Raw genomic sequence first — 23,567 nt, forward strand, 5'->3', positions numbered from 1 at the left:
ATCTAGGATGTACATTACATAGACTCCTCTGAGCTGTGATTATTTCTCAGACTTTTCTTGTTTTTGATGACCATAACAGGTTTTAGGAGTAATGGTCATATATTGTATAGAATATCCCTCAATTAGAATTTGTCCTGTTTTTTTCATGATTTGGCTGATATTATGGGTTTTTGGCAAGAAGACCGCAGAGGTAAAGTACCATTGTCATGACATCATCAAAGGTATATATTGTGGACATGACTTAACACTGTTGATATTTACCTTAGTCATCTGGTTTATTAGTGTTTGTCAGATTTCTCCACTTGTAATGTTATTCTTTAACCCCACCCCCCCTTTCCATATTGTGCTCTTTGGAAGGAAACCACTGTGTGCACCCCACACTTAAGGAGTGAATGTTATGCTCTGCCTCCCTGAGGGCAGAATCTAGATAAACTATTTCGAATTCTTCTACATGGGAGATTTTTCTCTTCTCCCGCATTTATTTATTCAGTCATTTATTTTACATCAGTATGGATTCATGGATATTTATTTTATACTTCACATTACAATCAGGTACTGCTTTATTTTGTTGCTCAGATTGTTCCAACTTTGGCCATTGGAGCTCTTTCAGTTAGCTCATACCGCCTGTGTATGTGTGTATGTATGTGTTGGAGGGGCATTCTAAGTCTTTTGATTGTGAAAAAAAATTGCAAAACAGAGGTTACGTTTCATATACAGTCCTTCCATTTTTACATCTGTGTAAATCATAATACCCCATAATAACTAACAAAATTCATTTATTATGTTTATGCTCTACTCTCAGCTTTCTTCATTCAAGTACTTTCAGAGGTATTGGTGAACATTGTCTTGGAAGTGACCATTTTCAAGGAAGAAGATCCTAGAAGATTTTTAAGGTCTCGGAGCAATGAAGATTGCCTGTGCTTGCTTGCAGTGAAATTTACCTGGAAATAAACTTCTTAGTCCAGTGGATATATATTTTTAAGAAGTCTGCAGAAAAAGTTTCTCCAAAGGAACATTTAAATAGTTAATAAACATCTTTGAAGCATATGTCTGTTTTACTTTTGGTTAAGTTTTAATATTTTTTGTGATATACAATGCCCAGAAATTAGACTCTAATATTTAATCTGCCTATAGGGTTTTTGATATACTAGGAGCCAGTGAAATCACTGGTTGGGATGAGGTCATTGGTGTCAGTATATCCATAGAAATGTGATTTAATCATTAGCATCCTTCAAAATTCAGTTCTAACAAAGTTTCCTAGACACTGGAAGCACCCTTTAAGTCAGATACATACAATACTTTTATTTGATTAGTTTTTCTTAACTCACCAGTATGTAGTGTTAGGAGACTAGTGTACTGGTCTCTTTTCATTTTTTTTCTTTACTATTTTTTTAAGTTATAAAAATAGCATTCTTGTTATTTAAAAATGGAGACAATACAAAGATACTATCTTCCTTGTCCTGTTCCATTCTTTCCTCCAGAGGTAACTAGTTAAAAAAACTGAGTATCTTTCTAGATACTTTCCTATGTATTTAAACAAATATAATTCATTTATATGTGTATATTTAAATAGTGGGATAATATAATCCATATTATTCTGTGTCATACTTTTTTTTTAACCTAATATATCCTGGACATCTCACATCTATATTCAAAGCTACTTCATTTTTTAAAAATGTAACATTCCTTAGCATGGATATACCGTAATTTATTAAACTATCTTCTATTAGTGGCTTTCAGGTTGTTTGCAATATATATTTTGGGCTACAGTTTGGTTCAGAATATTTTGTGAAATGATGTCTCCTTCTTGCCTTTCATCTTTATATTGCTGATAACTGGGGAGGTTTGAGAATTGTCTTTTCATAGACATATGCTTTACAATGGAGTAGGCTTTCTAAGGGAAACACAAACTTAGAAACCATTAAAGATACACTGATGGATTTGACTACAGATAACCTTTTTATGGTGAAAAGCATGCTAAAAGAGGCAAGCTACAGACCAGGAGAAAATACTTTCTACATAATACTTTGTATGGTTTTAGGGCATAATTTATCACATGAGGAGGTCCAACAAAATACCTCAGTAGTCTTTCTAAATCTAATGCAATAATTCTGTGACTTTAAAACAGTGAATATACATATAGATACCCTTTTTAGGGTTAAGGGTGTTGAAGGTTTTTTTTAGGCCCTGTTGAAAATGGATTTTTTTTATCTTAGAATTCCATCATTATTTAATAACAATTAGTTACTGTGTGTTCATGCATGTTGTGCATTCCAATATACATTATATAATTTTGCACAAAAGGGACCATTTTACATATTTTTATCATGGACATTCCTCCGTACACCCTAACCTCTCTAGGAAATCCTTATTAACTTAGTTTGTACCCTTCCATAATTTTTTTTAAAGCTCCTATAATCCTATGCACACTTAGATACATTCACACATGCAGAAGAGGGTTTTGTCAATTCAGCAAATTTGAAAATGAGAAAATAGTGGATTTCCATATAAAATACAAATTACTGAAACTGAACCAAGAAAAGTCTGAATAGACACTAGTTCAATTTTTAAAACTATTGTAGGCCATGAAATTGAAAGCTCCCAAATTCATTTTATAAAGCCAAAATAACTTTAAGATCAAAACCTAACATAATGTCAAAAAAGAAGACTGTAGACTATATATGCAAAAATTTAAATAAAGTATTAAGAAATAGAATCTGGCAATATATATAAAAAATCCTTGTAATGAAGCAGATGTTACAGGGATTCAATGTTGGTTAAGCATCTGGACAGACATCTATATAATAAGCCCATATTAAGTAGATGCTAAAGATGGCATTTGATAAAAATCAACCACCCTTTCTAATAAAAACCCTATAAAATAAAAATAGAAGGAAATTATCTAAATATAATAAACAATAATGTTTAAAAACCAGTAGGAAATAATTTTAAATGATAAAACACTAAAGTTCTCCCCAATAAGAATAGGATATAGATAAGGATTCCTGTTATTACTGTTATTAGTTAACATAGTGTTAGTAGTTTAAAACAAAGTGAAATGTTGAAGAGTGGATAAGAAAACTATGCCAGAGAATAGTGAAAGGGGGATTTGCCTTTCCACAATTTAGACCATAACACTATGTAAACAATTAAAGAATAGAAAAATACATGAGTAGAACTAGTATAGAATGAGAATTCAAATGCTGGTATATATTGAGAAGTTAGTGTATGACAACATAGTGTTCAATTCCATGGGAAAAGTTAATGAAAGGATTTTGGCATAAACTGGCTGTCCAAAGAAGAAAATAAAAATGGACCTTCACATTACACCCCATACAAAACTGTTTTGTAGATAGATTAAAGATTTAAATACCACAATCTTCGCTTTGCATGGTATACTTTGAGGTACTGTATAAATGATGAGAGCTGAAACTGCATCTTAATATTATCAGTTGGAAATTTAATAATTTTCCCCAGATCTTTAAGTTTTTTTATTAAACCATTAACTCTAATCATTGATCATAAATACATAGTGAAATGGAAAAAACAGTAATATAACACTCTTAAAAATACACCAAAAATGTAAAATAATAATTTAAATAACAATTTAAAATTACCTAAATAATTTAAAACATTAGAAAATTGAGAATTAAGGTGTTCTATTCATACAAAGCTTATCAAGAGTAGTTTCAACAGTACTTGCCCCTTCTCATTGTATAACTTAAGATATGGAGCATGCATCTCTTCTATGCCTTGCCAAATTGTCATATCTTTTTCTAAATTTGTACTAGTTTTCAACATTTCATACAGTACTTTGCATTTCCAAAGTCATGCAGTATCTCTGAGACTGCCATTAATATTAATTTTTTCCTCAGGATACTTTCATCCTTTTGGTTACAACCAGTTCCAATTTCACTTTCAGCATTATTACTTTTGTCATAATTATTGCTTTTTTTCCATCTTTGTTGGTCAGTTCCCTCTTTTGATTATTTATTTTTGTGAAATGTCAAGTGAGTTTATCATTGGGAGACAGGAAGACAACACAGTTACACACTTTGCTGTCTGTGCATGCACTGAGTAACAAACAGATGCCCAGTGACCAGTTGCTGGCAGACATTGAGATAAGCTATGTGATTACTTACTGATCATGGTCCACAACTCTTACTTATATAGTAATTTGTGGACCACATAGCTCGCCACAAACTTTGTACAGTTACTCAAAGGTAATACACTATGGTACCTAACAGTTGAACTGGGTTATTGGGGACTATTATTTAACTAAACTGTGGTAACTAATATTTGTGCATATCAGAACTGTGCAAAAGCAAAGACATGTTATGCACACACACAATAAAAATCTTGCAAGATAATCTGGACTACGTGTTTAGTCCAGAAGTCTGAGATACATTCCTAGTAAAGACTTTCTAGTCTTCATTTTATACCTACAAAGTATATATTTCATAATATAAAAATAATTTTTGTATGGCAAAAATAATAAAAGTCAATAGGCAAAACAGTAGGTCCAGGAAATTATTTACAAAAGTGATGAACAAAAGGTGACTTTCTGTAATATATACATTGTTACAGAGTGACAAGAAGGGAGACAATATGTGGTAGAAACTAGAACAGAGCAACATACAGTTCATGGAATAACAAATCCAAATGTTCAACAAACAAAAAAAGAGGTCAGATTTGTTAATAGTTTAATAAATGCAAATTAGAGAAACTATTGAATTTAAATGGGCTGTATATCACTTCTTACTGGAGGCAATAGAAAGATGCCCTCAAACTTTGGTGGAAATGAGAAAACCTTTTGGGAAGGCAGTCTGGCCAGTAAATCTGTCAGTAAAGTAACATATCTGTTTGCTTTATCCTAGCAGTTGCTTTTCTGGAAATCCATCCCATAGTAGAAAATTTAGTATTTCATTTAACTGCAGTAAGTGGGATGGTAGCATAAATGTTTTTGAAAGTTGAATACAATTTGAGGATATCAGATTTTTAACATATGTTCTTTTTAAAAAAAAAGGATTAAGTAGAGCTGGAGTTAGTTTCAAATTATTATCTAAGAAGTATCAGTTTTACTTGAAAGACTCACATTCATTTCTAGCTTTCAACAGTACATATTTTCCATCTTTGATTCTGGGTTATGAGAGTGCTACAGCTAAAGGGGCTTTCAGACATTTCTATTTTGAGAATATTTTAAGTATTTTTTAACAGGTATCTCTGAATTAGTTATTAATTTTTCCTGAAAAAAGTAATATGTGAACCATTGCTATTTTAAGCAATGTTTAATATATATTGATTGGTATTTTCTTTTTCATTAATTTCAAATTGATTCTACAAATTTGACTTGAATCAGGGAGAAAATTCAGATAGCTACAGATCTATGCCATAAATGACATTAATTTGCTTAACATTTAAATTCTAACATAACCAAGTCTTTATTGCATGTTTATGTGTTTCACGTTTAGTCATTTTATAATTAAAAAATACTAAATTAATTTGTAGTTCGGAAATGGGTGAGGCTTAATATATGTTATTATAAATGTAAAATACTTAAATGTGATAGATGGGCTTGTAGAAATTACTAATTGTGAATTTTGCAGTACTTATCTGGAACTATTGTGGCCAGAAGTGATTCAGAATTTGGAATATTTTGGCTTTCAGAAAAATAATATGGTGCATACACTGTATCTTAACTTCAGAAGGTCCATGGGTTGCATCCCAGAAAACACAGCAAAATATGTGAATATTCTCACTAAGTAGGACAAAAGCTATGAAATATTTCATTCCTTTTTATTGTTGAATAATATTCAACTATATGGATATATTACATTTTGTTTATACGTTCACACCATTGATGGGCATTTGGGTTGTTCCCAGTTTTTGGCTGTTATGAATAGTGTTGATGTGAACATTCACATACAAATTTTTTGTCAACATGATTATATTCATTTTAGGTGGATTGCTAGGAGTTGAATTGCTGGTTTGAATAGTAAGTTTATGTTTAACTTTTTACAAAACTGACAGACTATTTTCCAAAGTGGCCGGACCATTTTACATTTTCCCTAGCAATGAATGCAGGAGTGTTCCAGTTTCTCTATCCTCACCAACACTTGGTACTATCGTTTTAATTATAGCCATTCTAGAGGACATGGTATCTCATGGTTGAATTTGCATTTCCCTAAAGGCTAATAATATTGAGCATCTTTTTGTGTGCTTTTTTAGCCATTTGTTATCTTCTTTGGAAAATTGTCCATTTAAATCTTTTGCCCAGTTTTTATTGGTGGTTTGTCTTTTTATTATAGAGTTGGAATAGTTTTTTATGTATTTTGGATACAAGCCCATTATTAGTTATATCATTTGCAAACATTTTCTCTCAGCCAGTGGCTTTTTGTTTTCTTAATGGAGTCTTTTGAAGTGCAGAAGTTTTAAGTTTTGATTGAAGTCCCAATCATCAGCTTTTTTTAACAGACATGTTTTTGGTGTTGTATCTAAAACCTCTTCCAGAAGTTTTATAGGTTTAGCTCTTCATTTAAGTATGTTCCATTTTGAGCTAATTTTTGTGTATGATACAAGGTAACTGTCTTATTTCATCTTTATATGTGTGGCTATCCAGTTGTCTCAGTACATTTATTGTGCTGAGAACTGTTCTTCGTATTAATAGTTCAGCCGATATTGATTAACATTTTTTTCTCAGAAAATGTTTTTCATTTGGTTTTACTCAAAAAGTGGACCAGCAAATAAAATATAGGTGACTAAGGAAAAATCTATTTCTGTTGAATTTTATTACCATTTAGGGCAGTTACTACAGAATATAGAAGTGAAGGGAACTGATCACCTTTTAAGCTGGGTTTCCTACCATTGTATTTCATGTTCTAAAGTAAGCATGCATTATTATATGTGGCATTTGGCCCATTTTAGGCACACTGAGTAGACTGTGGCACCTTTTCTGGCTTAGCCCCAGCAAGTTGAGTTGAAACTCGTACCCTAATTATTTATGGCAGCTAGACTCTGTTTCTTTGATTATGATTATATACATGTACCGGGTGCTGGGTCCCTGAAGATACTAGGGTTACATTCTGTGTAGGGGATTTACTCTTTAGGATTTTGTACCTCCCACGTGTGATATTTTGCTGTGTGTTTGGCTAAAATCATCACCTTACATTTGAGCCGTGTGTTTACCTTATTATGACTGCTCGACTGTGGGAGTCACAGTGTGAAGGTACAGATCAACCAGAGATATGCTGTTATGGTTCTTGGAAAATAAATACAAAGAAATATTGTGGAGACTAGCTGATGATCAAAATTGTCCTCTTTGGAGTGTTCTATATGGAAAAACAGTTACATAGCATTGTGAAAATTAATTCAGTAGATGGACTATAAAAATGTTACCTCTCTAGATTGTATACTAGACATTATTTTTTTGAAATCTCTGCCTCCATTAATATTAGGTTTCTTAGGAAATTAGTCATTTGTGGGCATTGTGAATAGTTTAGCATCAAACATGCTCATATTAGTCCAAAATTGAGACCCTTTGCACCAAGATATTGATCTAGTTGCTTCTGTAATCCTTGCTTATAGCAAAGGATGCATTCTATAAGAACTAGAGAAATTAATGGGCCACACCACATCAGAGTAAGGAATAGGGAAATTTTGGGGTTATGATTGGCTCATTTCACTAAAATGCTGCCAAAAAAGTAGTCCTTGGAGCCAGAATTCTGAGAAAGTCTGGAGATTGTGTTTATAGCATCCATTTTAGAGATTACTTAAGGACTCAGAGCTGTCAGAAGCTCAGTTTCTGTGAATGGTTACCTCATGCCCTAACATTTGAGTGTATGGGAGATTCATGATTGATTATTTTTGAAAATGCTAAAGTGCTGCTGAAACAATTACTCCAGTGGGCTATTTGCCAGGGACAATAGACTGAAATATAGGGGATCAAGTATCTGAACCAGAACAATGTGGAAGTAAGATTATTAAGTAATCTTGGATTTCATCATATGTTTGAGAGACTCCTAAATTCTCACAGTTTGGGAGAAAGATGATACAAAGGCAACATCCTCAGAAGGAAATATGGTGATGGACAAGCTCAAATTGGAGATGCTGAGGCAGATTTGGGAACTGAAAGTGAACATCAGCCCTTTGAAGTCAGACTTCAGACAAACTTCGTAGTTGGGAATAACCACCTTCTCTGTTATAATCAGGAGAATCTTTTTTTTTTTTTTTACTCCAAAGTGAACATGGGATTTTAGCTGATCACAGAATTTTCTCTCTCTACTGGATTCTCTGTTTAGTTGTTTTACCCTTTGCCTATTTTTCTATTAGTTTCTTTTTTACTGATTTGTAGAAGTTATTTTTATATTATAAATTTTGTATTATGCCTGTTACTATGTATTTGTGAATATGTGTTGCAAAGTTTCTTTCCAGTTTGTAGCTTTTCGTTTGATTTCTATGGAGTTTCGGTGAACAGAAGAGTTTAATTCTAATGTAGCTGCAGTTATCATTGTCTTCCTTTATAGTTGTGTGTTTTGTGTCTTGTTTAAGAAATCTGTCATTTCCCCAAGGCCTTAAGATATTTTCCTATATTTTCTTCCTAAAGTTTTAAAGTATTGCTTTTCACATTTAGGTATTTAATCCTAAATGTTGTAATTGTTCTTTCCTGTATAGCTGGTTGTTTCAGCACTATTTTGGAATAGTCACTACTTTCTTCACTGATTTCTAATGGCACATCTGTTATATACTAACCTCCATATATACCTAGCTCTGTTTTAAAGCTCTTTCTTTTCCTATCATCTATGCCTATAATAATACCACACTATCTTAATTTCTGTATAGATTTAGGATAAGTCCTGCTGTCTGATTAGGGCAGGTAGTCTCATCTGGTTCATCAAAATTGATTTGGCCTTGCGAATTTTACAATCAGCCTGTCAAGTTCTATAAAAAATTCTATGAGGGATTTCATCGGCATTGCTTTGACTTTTTAGATTAAACTTGGACCATATTGTCATCTTTAAATTTTGTCTTCCAACATCCATGTATGTGGTATTTCCATTTATGCTGCCACCTTCTATTCTTTAAGTGGTTTCATAATTTTTTTCTGAAATTATAAATATTTTATATTTATTCATAGGTACCTCATGGGTTTTGTTATTGTGAATGTTATCTTTTTCACAATTACACTTTGTCATTGTTTACTTTTTGAATAGAATTGCAGTTGATTTTGTGTAATGATTGGCTACTGTACTGAATGCTCTTGGACTTCTTATGCATGCATTGTCTACAATAATGACATTTTTTTCTTTCCAGCCGTATTACTTTCATTTCTTCTTCTGATTGCACTGATTAGCCCTGTAGTGTTGAATAGAAGGAGTGACCGGTTATTTTGTTTTGTTTCTGAGTTGGAAACCAAATGCTTCTGACATTTGACACTTAAGAATAAAGTTTGCTGTGGGTTTTACTGAATACACTCTGCCAGTTAAGGAGCTTTTCTTTTATTCCTTGTAAGATTTTGATTTTTCTTTACCTCAAATTGCATTTCTATTACAGTAGTCCCTCCTTATCCACAGTTTTGCTAGAGTAGTCCCCCATTATCCTTGGTTTTGCTTTCTTTGGTTTCAGTTACCCTGATCCAAAAATATTGCATACAATAAGATATTTTAAGAGAAAGACAGATCACAGTCACATAATTTCTGTTACATTATATTGTTGCAATTGTTCTATTTTATTGTTGTTGTTAATCTCTTATTGTGCCTAATATATAAGTAAAACTTTATCATAGTTGTATATGCATAGGACAAACATAGTATAGGGTTTGGTACTTTCCATGGTTTCAGGCATCCACTGGGGGTCTTGCAATATATTCTCCATAAATAAGGAGGGACTACTGTATGTCTTTTTTTTATTGAGATAATCATATAGTTTCCCCATTATAATCTATTGTCATTGTAAATTACATTAGATTTTCCTAATTGTAAGCTATCCTCACATTTCTAGGATAAATCCTCCTGGGCCCAAAAAAACATATAAAAAATATAATGCGGCCCTTTCTCTTCTCTTCCTGAATTATTCAGTGCTAAAGCCATATGTAGGGTGGAGCAAAGTTGATGTCTGCAGCGGGGGTAAGGGTGCTGTGGTGGGCAGAGTGGAGTGTCAAAGCCCAGGTTGGTTGAGGAGGATAGCCCCACATAGTCACTTGGTGATGGAGAAGGGGTCAGAGCCTAATCAGGGAAAGGAGGACTCCATAGGGAGGTGACTGGTGTGGCTGTGTGTGGGGATTCAGAGCCCAAGTGAGATGAGTAGGGCATCCATGGGGTTGAGGGGAAGAAGCACTCTGGTGAGGAGGGTCAGAGCCAGAGCCAGAGCCAGAGCCAGGGGAGGAGGGCATCTTGGCAGAGGGGCAGCCTGGCAGAGGATGTCAGAGCCTAGGGAGAGCAAGAAGGGAGAACTACCTAGAGAGGCAGCCAGTTCCAGCATACAGTAGTCATAGCCTAATTGAAGTGAGGAGGGAAGACACTACATTAATCAAGGGATCAAAATGAACATCATCCATAATGCACCATTTGATAGGATATAATGAGAAGAAATGACCATCTTCTATGATATTCCCACCTTTAAAAATGCATAACATAGATCTAATCAGGTATTTTCAGGAGAAAATACGAAACCTGAATTGAGGAATATTCTACAAGATAACTGGCCTGTAATCTTCAGTGGTTCAAAGGGTCCTTTTAAGAGTCTGTAAGTCTCATTTAGGACTTAGAGACATGGCAACTAAATGCACAGCGTGGTTTGCAGTGGTAGCCTTTTCTATAAAAGACATCATTGGGAGAATTGATTGACACACTTGAATAAGGATTAAACTGAGGATCAAATGGTTGTAATGTATTAATATTTATTTCCTAATTTCAGATGCTCATACTTTGGTTATGTAGGAGAATGTCCTTTTTGTAGGACACATACACTATTTGACGGCAGTGGGAAATTAGATTGACAACTAACTCCCAAATGATTTAGGGAAAAAATTTCTCTGTACTATGTTTCCAACTTTTCTGTAACTTTGTGATTGTTTCAAAATATTTTTAACATTTTTAAAAGTTTATTGTAGGATTTAGTTTGATAAGATTTTTAAATGTTTATGACTGAGATTGGCCTATGATTTTTCCTTTCTCATACCATGTATACCAAGTTTTGCTCTAAGTTTATAGCAGCTTCAAACAATGAATTAGGGAATTTTCCCTCCTTCTCTTAGCTCCCTTCTTTTCTTCCAGAAGTTTCTATAATAAAGAGGTGATCTGTTTCCTAAAGGATTGTTTGCTAGATTTTTCTATAAGAATCATCTGGTGATTTTTTTTTAAGCTGGATTCGGTTTTCTAGTGGGTAAAGACTTTTTTCTCTTCTTGAGGTATTTTAAATAAGTTTTTCTAGAACATTTCTCATTTTATTCAGATTTTAAGTTATTTCAAATAAGAAATAAGGTCATTTGGTATATTTTATGATTTAAAAAATCTGTATTGCTTCTGTAGTTACGGCCCCTTTCTTATTCCTAATACTATTTATTTGTGCCCTTTTTCTTGATCTATTCTGCCAATGGATTTTTTTTTTTAAGTTTTTTCAAATGACCAGATTTTGGTTTTGTTGACTCTCTCTGTTGTATCTTTATTTTCTATTTCATTTATTTCTACTCTTATTTTTAATATTACTTTTTAATTTTTGCTCTTTTTGAGTTTATTCTGTTCTTTGTCTAATTTAAGTTGGCTACTTAATTAACCCAGTTATTTTTACCAAACTCTGCATAATAAACAACCATAAAAACCTTAGTAGCATAGGCATTATTGCTCACTCATCTGAGGTGAGGTGATAGTTGGCAGGGTATCTGCTGATCTTAGCTGGACTGATGGACATGTTTGAGGTTGGCTGGCTGTTAACTGACATAAGTTGGCCTCCACTAGAGCAATGAGAATGATGGCTACCTCTCATTATTCCCCTAGGGACAGCAGGCCAATCAGGACACATCATCTCATTTTGAGGGCAGAAGCATAAGAAAGAGCAAGATGCTTAAACTTATAGCTGGCCTACCGTCACTTCTGCCCCATTGTTTTGGTCAAAACAAGTCGTATGGGTTAGGAAAATATTCTTTACCATTATAGAAAGTACTCTAAAGTCATGTGACAAAGGGCATGAATATAAGGAGGAGGGAAGAATTCGCCACATTTCTCATCCCCAATATTTTGCTTTTCCAAACTCTGTATTACAGGATACAGAAAAGTTACAAGAATAATACCATGAATACCCATATACCTTCCACCAGTGTTCACTAGTTCACATTTTGCTGTATTTGCTTTATCTGAAATATTCTTTTCTTTTTCTTTTCCTTCTTTTCTTCTCTTTTCTCAATCCTTTAAGAGTTAGCTGGCATCGTGACATTCCAACTCTCTTACATACTTTAAGCATTTCTTTCCTAAGACCAAAGATATTTTCTTAACCACAACAAATCATCATTCTCAGAAAATATATTAATAACATTGACACAGTAATATTATATAATTATAATATATATTCAGATTTCTCCATTTGTCCCAATAATGTTCTCTTTGGCTGTTTTTCATTTTGTCTTTTTTAATGCAGTCAGTTCTGCTTTATCACAACATACACATTCCTAACAATCACCTTGCTATGCAAAATTACACAATAAAAATCACAGGGCTTATGGAAAAAATGAGGCACAACATTCAAAAACTTCATCAGTCTCGCACACCACACAGAACCTTACAAAAACAATAGCACAGTTTTACCCCTATTAAGTGGTTATGAAATACATGACTACTATAATACAATAAATGTGGTACTTTACCTTGAAAAAGATTGGAAGTTTGTGGAAGTGGGTGTCAGAAGGAAGGTGGATGTCAGAAGGGATGCAGTCTATGAGTTAGTGTGAGTTGGTGGAAGGAGAGTCTTTGAAATATGGACGGAAAGTTGTAACACCATGCGAAAACAGGTCTGGCTAATAACATGGTGAACTGAGGTAGCTGGTACATGTTTGAGATGTGTACATTTTGTGTATTCTTAGCTCAGTTCATCTGGGTACAGTTTTTTACTTTCACCTGATGTTCCTTACCAAAAGTATAGCATATGAGCAAATGGGAAATTCATGCTTTGCTCCTATTGTTTTGGAACAAATTTTTTTATATAACAGAAGTGACAATATAAACATTGCATCTATTATTAATAATATAAATTTCCCTCTGAAGATTGCTTTAGCTGCATCCTACAAAGTTTGATATGTTGTGTTTTTGCTGTAGTTCAGGTCTAAGTATTCTCTGGTTTCTATTATGATTTCTTCCACCCATGACTTAGAAGTGCATTTAAAATTTTTCAAGTTTGTAGTTTTCTTTGCAGGAGTATTTTGTTAATAGTATCTAACTTTATTGCATTGTGTTAAAAAATGTGAAATGTGTGATATTCTTATTTCTTGTGACTATCTATGTTTGGCCTAGTTTGTGGTCAGTTTTTGTCAATGTTTTATTTTTGTTTGTAAAGAATGTATACTGTCTAATTATTGAGTACAGTTTCTCTAGACTTAAATTAATGTCTTAGTTTTTTCATAGCTTAATTTTCTATGCATTTATCACTAATTCAATCCAAACTCTCCCTCAATTGTGTAAATCTCCACTCAGCTTATTCAAGCACATTAGATAGTTTGTCAGCTTTCATCTTGAAGAAATTTCTTCTAAAGCCATGTGACATGCTATAGTTATTTTCCAGGCCAATTATACAGCTGTCTTCCTGAGATCTTACTTCATTCTCCTCTCTCATGTTAGATTGCTTTTTTCCTGTATGTCATTCTCTCTCCTTTCCTGGTTTATTCCTTCATTTTGGTGAAATTCCTCTTTTAGTAGCATCCTGAAAAAATGTTCCTAGAAGGTGAAATTTTTGAACTTGCATGTCTGAAAATGACTTTTCTGTCATAGTACTTGTAATAGTTGGATAGAAAGAATTTCCCCTTGACTTTTTTTTTTTTTTTTTTGGAGACAGAGCCTTGCTCTGTTGCCCGGGCTAGAGTGCCGTGGCGTCAGCCTAGCTCACAGCAACCTCAAACTCCTGGGCTCAAGCAATCCTCCTGCCTCAGCCTCCCGAGTAGCTGGGACTACAGGCATGCGCCACCATGCCCGGCTAATTTTTTCTATATATTTTTAGTTGTCCAGATAATTTCTTTCTATTTTTTCAGTAGTGACGGAGGTCTCGCTCTTACTCAGGCTGGTCTCGAACTCCTGACCTTGAGCCATCCTCCCGCCTCGGCCTCCCAGAGTGCTAGGATTACAGGCGTGAGCCACTGTGCCCAGCCTCCCCTTGGCTTTTAATGCAGTGCTTCATTTTCCTTTCACCCCAATGTTGCTGTTGAGAACTCTGCCACCCCTTCTCCCATCAGTCTTACTTTGATGCCCTCTTTGTCCTTGAGCTCTGAAATTTTATGAAAAAGTGCCTGGGTGTAGTTCTTTAAGTAGTGTGCTGGGCACTCAGTGGGTCTTTTCATTCTTAAAATCACAAACTTAGGTTCTAGGAAATTAACTTGAATTAATTCTTTTATTTCTTCCCTTCGATTTCCCTGTTCTGACTTCCTGGAACTCCTATTATTGATTATGGGACCTCAAACATTATTCTTTACATTTTCTTGTCTTTTCCCCTCTATCCCTTTTGCTTTGCTTTCTGGGGAAATTTCCTCGATTCATCTTTCAGCTCTTTTTTTTTTTTTTTTTTTTTTTTTTTTTGAGACAGGGTCTCACTCTGTTGCCTGGGCTAGAGTGCTGTGCCATTGGCCTTGCTCACAGCAACCTCAAACTCTTGGGCTCAAGCAATCCTTCTGCCTCAGCCTCCCAAGTAGCTGGGACTACAGGCATGTGCCACCATGCCCAGCTGATTTTTTCTATATATATTTTTAGTTGTCCAGCTAATTTCTATTTTTTTTTTTTTTTTTTTAGTAGAGATGGGGTCTCGTTCTTGCTCAGGCTGGTCTCAAACTCCTGAGCTCAAACGATCCGCCCACCTCGGCCTCCCAGAGTGCTAGGATTACAGGCGTGAGCTACCACGCCCAGCCTATCTTTCAACTCTTTTAATTGAGGTTTCTGTTTCTGCTCTTATATGTTTAAATTTTATTAGTGTTAGTATAGTGACATGGTGTTTTTGTTCATAGGTGTAGTATGTTCTCTCACCTCTCCAAGGGTATATGATAGTTTCTTGAAGTTTTATTTTCTAACTGCATAGTCTCTGCTTAATGCAAGTTGCCTTTTTTCTGTTTGTTTTGCTCTCTTGTACATGTTAGAAGCTTCCCTTAAATGTCTAGTAGTCCTTGGCTATGCCTATTTAAAGATATACTGCTAAAAAGCTCATTGAAAGCTCCAGGCCTGTGTGTGGGGTTTGCTGTGGTTTTCATCTCTAGCTTGTCTTGTTCCCTGCGGAAGGCCTAGTGTCTGCCTGGCGTCAGAATCTTGGGTCTTTTTTCTTTGACTTTCCAGAAAAGAACTCAGCTAAGGACTCAGTGTTCTGGCAGTGAGTTGGAGAAAAGGACTTATCTCTTTATAGTCAGTATATCTGAAGTTGACTTATGCCCTTAAAAGTAAGATACTTCCCCTCATCTGGGTCTGTACACCTCTTTTTAAACTTTTCTGCAGAATTGGCCTGGCACAGTGGCTCCACACCTGAAATCCCGGCATTTTGGGAAGGAGGCCAAGGCGAGAGACTTGCTTGAGGCCAGTTCAAAACCAGCCTGGGCAATATAGCAAGACTCCACCTCTACAAAAAGAAAAATTAGTCAGGTGTGGTGGCATGTGCCTGCCTAATTGAGAGGCTAACCCAGGAGGATGGCTTGAACCCAAGAGTTTGAGGTTACAATGAGCTATGAATCCTGCCATTGCACTCTAGCCTGGGAAGCAGAGACCCCCATCTCTAAATACATACATACGTACATACATACACATGCACACTATTTTCTCTGCAGAATAAACTTCTGCTGGTGATGCAGAGTAGCAGTGCCTAGCTTCGGTCTTCTAGCTGTAGAGAGAGAGGGAAAAATCAGGGAGGCTCAACTGCTGAAATAGACTTTTCAACCAGACCTCTCAATTTTAGCCCCACTCTTCACCCCTGTTTCCAGAGGGACCTCATGCTCTCAATTCCTGAGCCCTTTGGTGATCATACAGAATTAACTTTTTACTTATAACCTGCTCAGAAGTCAATTTTCTTGGAGTGTCAGTCTTACATATGCTTTCCAGCTTTTAAATTTTGTTTTTCTTCCATTTCCATTGTCCTATTCCTTGTGGCTTTATGCCACTTAAATTACTCTAGTTTTAGTGAGGTTTGGGAGAGCAAGGTACAAAATGTGTATGTCCACTCTACCATTTCTACAGAAAACCTTAAAATAAGTTTTAATAACTTTTGAAATTTTAAAGATACTACATACTCATCAAAGGCTAAGGGAAAACTTCAAGACATTATTTGCCTTCTTTCACTCATGCATAGTGAGTGTAGTTTTCCAAAGGTCACATGATGTGTAGTATTATAACAGATAAGTGCAGAAACTGATACGAGAATCCCACTCTTCTCTATGAAGTCAGACATTGAAGAGATTTGAAAAACGTAAAACAATGTCTCTTTTCTCACTATTTTTGTTCAGAAAATTCATTTTTAATTAAAAATACCTTTATGCTAATGTGATAGGTATATTATTTTAAATCCATCTATAAATATATACTTTAAAAGTCTCAGTTTTCATTTTGAATGTGGTAAATGTCAGCAGTTATAACCCACATAAACAACTCTTTGAAATCTTCAGGTATTTTTAAGAGAGTAAAGAGTCATAATTAAAATATTTGAGAACCTCTATTCTAGAGAATCCTAGACATAAATTGAAACTGGAACATGAGTATAACATTACAAACATAGCTAACACTCCACTAGTTTTGTCTTTACATAGGACAGCAATGTAATTTAACCCCCATGTTTATTATATTTAATACCCCTGTGGTTTTACTATTCTTTGGTTTTTTTCTCCTAATAATCTTTAGAACAACTAAAGGAAGCTACTGGAAATTAATCTTTACATCTTTCTCCCCAGAGAATATCGTTCTAGTCTCTACTAACTTAAATAACAAAAAATCAACTGAAGAACCAAACTGTTGAAGCTTGCATTTTTGTTCTCAAGGGGGTGAACTTGGCTCTTAGGGAATAAATAAAACCTTAGCTATTACAATGGTTTGTGGCCCATAAACAGATACACAGTTTATCTGTGGTATCAAAACTTCATTGAGGATGGAGAACAATTAGGAAAAAAAGTCAAAAGTCTCATTAAGAGCAGACAATAATGAAAAAGAGGCTGAGAAGCACTGTGTAGGAGATCTTGTTAAAACACAATTCTTTAAGCTCTCTTTTGCTTATATTTCTCTCTTTTGTCCCAGGCTTGCCCCATAATACACACCATATAGCACAGGCTGTGACCACAGATACCTTGTAGGTATCCAACAGGCCCCTTAAAGAATGAGATGAAGCATGTAGCAACCAGAGAGCCCATGCTGGTCTTAGTGGGGGAGCTCAGCTCTAGCCAGTTGCCAAGCTGGAATGTGAGCCCAAAGTTGCCAAATTTTTAAAAAAAGAAGAGTGAGAAATTCACGTTTTTATGTAAAAGTTAATATTTTTAAATGTTAAGAACAAATTCAAATATTTTTTGAACAGTATGCACAGCAGTCAAAATATCCATAAGCCACCAGTTTAGGAGCACACACATGATCACACACTAGTGTAGTATCTTCTGGTGTGATGGAATGTGTGTGTGCAAAATATGACTCCTTTACAGCATCCTGAAGTCAGAGTTATCTTTCTCCTGTTTGAATAACTTCAGTTGATAGTTCACCACCTGTCTCAGAAGGCCAACCTGTTCTGTTTTTGGTTAATTTAAATTGATAGTTTTGCCTTATAGTAAGCAGGAATGTTTCTCTTTAAAACTTTAACCTAGCGGTTCTGATGTGTCCTGTGAGACCACACAAAATAAGGTTAACTCCTCTCTTATGTAACAAGCCTTTAGAATTGTGAATTGGGTTGTGAATGAAATTTTTATTTCTCCAGAAATGTATAGCATAGTAAAGTACACAAACTCTGGAGTAGGGTTTGAATTCGTTTGCCTTTTCCTAGCTCTGTGATCTTGCAACTTGTTGCTTAACCTTTTTTATGCCTCATTTTGTTCATTTTTAACGTAAGCATATTGCTGTAATTTACCTAATAGGCAATACATGTAAAGCTCTCAGGACAGTGCCTAACACATGGTAAGTATTCAGTAAATGCTGCTTATTATCCAGATTAAGCATCCTTAGTGCCATCAATCATTCATATTACACAGTTGTAAATTTTTTTTATTATATTTAGCTTGCAGTTTACTCATTAATGGAAGCAATCTGGTGCCTTGCAGGAAGACATTTAGGTTTGTTCCCTGTCTTCTCTCTGCTATACCACCCCCTCCACCCTTCTCCAAACCAGATTACAATGACTTTTATCTTTGTCTTTTTATATGCGTATATGTATATAAATATAATATATACGTATATAGACACACATTCATTTATTTATTCTTAAAGGGGTATGGGAACAAAAACCATTGGTTTAATGGGGAAAAAGTATGGGAATTTGGTCAAACAGTCACAAGTACCAAGACCCCAAGTCACACTTCTAAGTTGGCTACAAAGTCAGGAGCTCCCACAACCCCCTCCTCAGGTTCAATAATGTGATAGAATTGCTCACAAAACTCAAGAAAATACTATACTTACTATGATAACTTATTATTAAATATAAAGGATACAAATGAACAGCCAGATGAAGAGGTACATAGGGTAAGGTCTGAAAGGGTCTTGAGCACAGGAGCTTCTGTCCCTGTGAAGTTGGGCTGTGCTACCTTCTCGGGATATGGATGTGTTCACCAAACTCAGCTCTCTGAGTCCTGTTAGGAGGATTTTGTGAAGTTTCCATTACATAGATCTGATAGATTAAATCAGAGGCCATTGGAGATTGAACTCAATCCGTTTTACCTCCTGAGAGGTGCAGGGAGGTGGGGCTGAAAGTACCAGCTCTCTAATCCTGTCTTGGTCTTTCTGGTGACCAGTTCCCATGTGGAAGCCGTCCAGGAGCCCCTCAGTCAAAAGTCATCTCATTAACATGAGACAGATACCTCTTACCACACAGGATATTTTAAGGGTTTTAGGGGCTCTGTGCTAGGAACCTAGAACAAAGACCAGGTATTTCTTATTATAACATGCTTGAATGCCTATGAGTGGCACAGGTTTGAAAGACCAATGATAAATTAAACATCCCTTTTGACTGAATGGTTGCATCATCAAATTCCATATTTTCTTGTATGGTCTTTTCTAGTTCGTGTTGGTTCAACCAGGAACTAATTCCAGTTCGTAAATGTTCTAATCAAAAGGGAATCTTTTCTTTTTCTGCTCTTCCAGTAGTCCATAGCTCTCTGTCATTGTCCTCTCAAAAGATTATAGAGTATAGCCATTACAGATCCATAAGAAATATAAGTTATTATTTATCTGAAGGATGTTTAGAAGAGAGTAAGAATTCTCCTTTGTAGGGGCCAAGGGAAAACTTCCCCTTCATCCTCTGAAGATTCCCTGAAAATCAGTTAGACAAAAGACAGATTAACAGGAGAAAAAAACATACAAGTTTATTAACCATTGGTTGTGATTCCCTTCCCCCCAGTGGGGTACAGATGCTTTTATACCCTTCTTAGGGGAAAGGGAGATAGGGAAATGTGGATGATTTTAGGGGAGTAGTAAATCATTTTTAGAGGAATTCAGTGGGCTTGAAGAACATACAGTGGCCTGGGACAAAAGTCTTTCCAAATGTGTTGACAGACTTCAGTCTTTTCTTTCTGCATTATCAGTTCAGTTAATGAAAACTCAGGGAAGGGATGAGAGGTAATTGATTTCTTTTTTAGTGTGTCCAGACTTTAGGCAGCTGAGGGGACTTCAGAAAACACCTTTATCCTATGCTTTGGGAGAGACAGGAGGGAATGGGGATGGGGGTGTCAGACCTTGAGGCTTCATCTTCAGTTCAGCTTGTCAAAGCACAATATTTTGCGGTATTGATTTCTGAGCCCCGACACTTGCAAAAGTGAGTCTCTGGATTGCAATTATATGTGACATGACTAGGCAGATATGAGGCTTTAATTTCTCTGTTTACATTGAAGCCTGAACGTCTTGGGTGTAGATGGAGTAGGCAGCTTCATTCATTATATTTTAACAGTCCTATGTCATCTTAGAGAATGCCAAGAGGGCACCTTTGTGTAGAAACACTGATTCTCCTCTCCTCCAGAATCTCTATCCTTACCCTGAACTTAAAAGTTCAGGAAGGGCTTTACCTTTGGATTTCTGAGTATTTCACATTTGGGTAGAGCTAAGAAACTTACCCCTGATTTCATTTTATCCTCACCCAGAATCTATTTTGTACCATGAAAGTTTGGAATATAGTGGGTAAGGTGAGGTCAAAGTGTGGATATGAGAACAAATTTGTTTTAGGGCTTGTCTGGGAAAGATTTAGGGATTTTTTTTCTGGATATCTGAGAAACAAATTTTTCCACTTCAACTTTACCTGGAAATTTTGCCATCTGAGTTGGTTTTGGACCTGCCACCCACCCTACTATGTACCACATTGTGGCTGCAGGTTTTCTATCCTTTCTCTAGCTCTTCTGGCAATCAGTATTTGCCCTCACTTTTTAGAGGGAAAGGAAAGGAAGAGGTTAGAGTTAGAGAGGGGTCAGGGTTATGAATATATGACTATTCAGAAGGTAAGCTGTTACAATGTTACCCTTTAATTTACCAGACTACCTTTTTCTATTCCTTTTTCCTTCCTTTTGCCTGATCGATCTTACTATTTCTGCTAGTTAGAGTTTAGCAGAGAGGACAAGTTAGTAAGTTTTCTTTTGACTGTTGGTAGTAAAATACAATTTCCTCCTTCATTCCCTTCTGTTTTTAAAGTTGCTTCTATATGCCAGGGGATACAAACCCTCATGATGGAGAGTTTTTCCTTCAATGTACCCTCTTTTCCAGGAAAAGACGTCTGAATTTCCATATGTGATTAAATGAATCTTAAACCTTGTAGTGTGGAGCGGACCAGTTGTGGCAGGCTTCTGTATTATAGAAACATTTAATTAGAGTTGCACTTAATGTAGCCTAACTGTAGAATCTTTTAGATAGTTTTTTATAACTCATGATTTTAATAGCTGCAGTCTTAATGTGTATTTCTTTATAGCTACTATTGCCATTTTCTTCCATCTTTTCATTCAATAGGATAGGCAGCATTTTTTTAAAGTAACTCTGATGAGGTGAATTTGAAATACTTCATTAAAGTATGAGGAATGTTTCTTAATTTAAAAAATAAATGCTTTATTACCAAAAATTACTTAACATAATCCTTCTTTAATATCTTTACTATTAATTTTAAATGCCGAAGGTCTTTAGATGACTTTTTAAATGATAAAGCCTGTCAAAATATCATTAATTTGTTATATACTATTATTTTTTTATGGACTGAAAAAGTACATGCCGTTGCTGACTATACGTGATTCATTTGTTGTTAGGTATTGAATTACCTGCTTATATATGAAAAATAGAAAAAATATTCTTTGTAATTCTTCACTGCCTGGTCAAGTATTACTTGCTTAGGTGTCTTTGTAAAATATCAGTAACGTTTAAAACTTAGAAATTATTGGCTGAAAGGTGGCATTTTGACCTAAGAGGGGAGCTAACATCTGCATTATTTAAAACTAGCTTTGATGAAATGATGCTATTGCTGAATTAACCCTTATCTTTCTTTCTGCAGAGAGCTGCCAAAAATATGACTATGACTTTATTTCTTTTAACATTTTAATCAGTATAAGCTGTTTTTTTGTTTTTATGAATAGAAATGTTATTTTTCAAAATTTCTCAGGGAGAAAAGAAAAATACAACTGATTAGTCAGTGTGTATTTTGATTTACATTTTCAATACTTTTTATTATTCCTTCCAAAACAGACACTTCTAGAATATGCAGAGAAATGGAAAACTTCAGAAGATCCCTTACCTTTGTTGGAGGTATACACAGTGGCTATCCAAAGTTACGTCAAAGCCCGACCTTATCTTACCTCTGAATGTGAAAATGTAGCCTTGGTTCTGGAACGCTTGGCATTGTGAGTACACCTTTGAGTAAATTAAAAACTAGATTTAGCTGTTAAAAAAAAAAAATACCTTAAATCTCATGTCTTATGACAGTTTAATTTTAAATGGGTTAATTATAAAGAATCTACTGATGAATTACCGGTTTTATTTTACTTTGAATTTTAATAATTATTTATATCTTTACCCATTTTTTGTTTTTTAGAAGCTGTGTTGAACTTTTGCTGTGTCTACCTGTTGAGTTATCAGATAAACAGTGGAAACAATTTCAGTCACTGGTGCAGGTGAGAGTCTTTACCTATTAGATTTAATATAGTATATCTTATGTCAGTTTTCCATATTCTTAAAAAAATTAATTAAGCTTTAAAATATCTAAATAATGATATACATCAATTACCACTCTTATTAATGCTATTGTCTTGCATATAGTAGATGCTCAATAAATGTTTGCTAAATGTATATATACATTTAGGTAGATTGAATATTGGACCGTTCTTTAAGATCAAATATTAGGGCTTTGTCAGAGCAGTAAGGGAACACAAAAAGAAATGCCATCATTTGGATTTAGAAACAGTTTAACCGAGATTGCTGAAAATCTCTTTATAAGAATTTAATATGTGTCATTTAATCCTCATGAAAACTTTCTGTGGGTAGGTATATTTTCCCCATTTTAAAGGTGAGAAAACTGAGGCTCATACTTTCAAATATTTATCTGCCCATACTTATACAGCTAATATCACAGAATAGTTATTTGAACCAAGGTTCTTTATTGCAAAGCCCATGCTTTTTCTCCTGTATCTGAAAACACATGCTTTGTCTCTTTTATTTAGTGCTGTTATTCTACTTACATATGGTACTACACAATTTAGCACTTAGTTGTTTTGGAGTGTTTTTCAGATTTTATTTGAAGCACTAAATTGTGCGGGTAATATTATAGCTTCAGGTAAATTTTGATTAATTGGTTTGTTAAAAAGAATGTTCCTGCTAGCTAGTTTCGAAACGTATATATAGTTGTCTTTCTTTGTTTCTCTAGCTGGAGTTAAAATATCGTTCGGCCTTAGGGTTTTCTGTAAGAAATATATTAAAGAGGTTTAGTCTTAAATTTTAGAAGCATGTGAAATAAATAATAGTTAGGTAGATAAATAAACCTTTCTATTTTAATATTAAACACTGAAATCTACATCAAGTGCTAAGTCCCTGAAGGTAGAATTTATGTCTTATTTAATACTATAGGATTCCACATAGTCTCTCACACATAATCGATGCTTAATCACTTTGTTGAAATGAAAGTCTTGTCCTGTTTGTCACATTGCAACTAACTTTTTGATCATCCAGTTCCTACTTCAGCTTATTAGTAACTTGTGTCTTAGG

At 34.8% G+C, this 23,567-nt stretch overlaps 1 protein-coding gene across 3 annotated transcripts in view; it reads left to right on the forward strand.

Annotated features, from left to right (window-relative positions):
* The window catches only part of ZNF292 (zinc finger protein 292), a 93,344-nt gene that overhangs the window by 28,485 nt on the left and 41,292 nt on the right, over nucleotides 1–23,567 (forward strand). For 2 of the 3 annotated variants that reach the window (XM_045543981.1, XM_045543982.1), the window contains 2 exons: nucleotides 22,056–22,210; nucleotides 22,402–22,480. In XM_045543981.1, coding sequence (XP_045399937.1) covers nucleotides 22,056–22,210; nucleotides 22,402–22,480 — 234 coding nt within the window. Of the gene's footprint in view, nucleotides 1–802; nucleotides 1,048–22,055; nucleotides 22,211–22,401; nucleotides 22,481–23,567 lie in introns of those variants that run through there. The other variant, XR_006733532.1, reaches the window with a different exon arrangement.

The sequence above is a fragment of the Lemur catta genome, chromosome 2 (assembly GCF_020740605.2).
Source record: "Lemur catta isolate mLemCat1 chromosome 2, mLemCat1.pri, whole genome shotgun sequence".
Classification (NCBI taxonomy): domain Eukaryota; kingdom Metazoa; phylum Chordata; class Mammalia; order Primates; family Lemuridae; genus Lemur; species Lemur catta.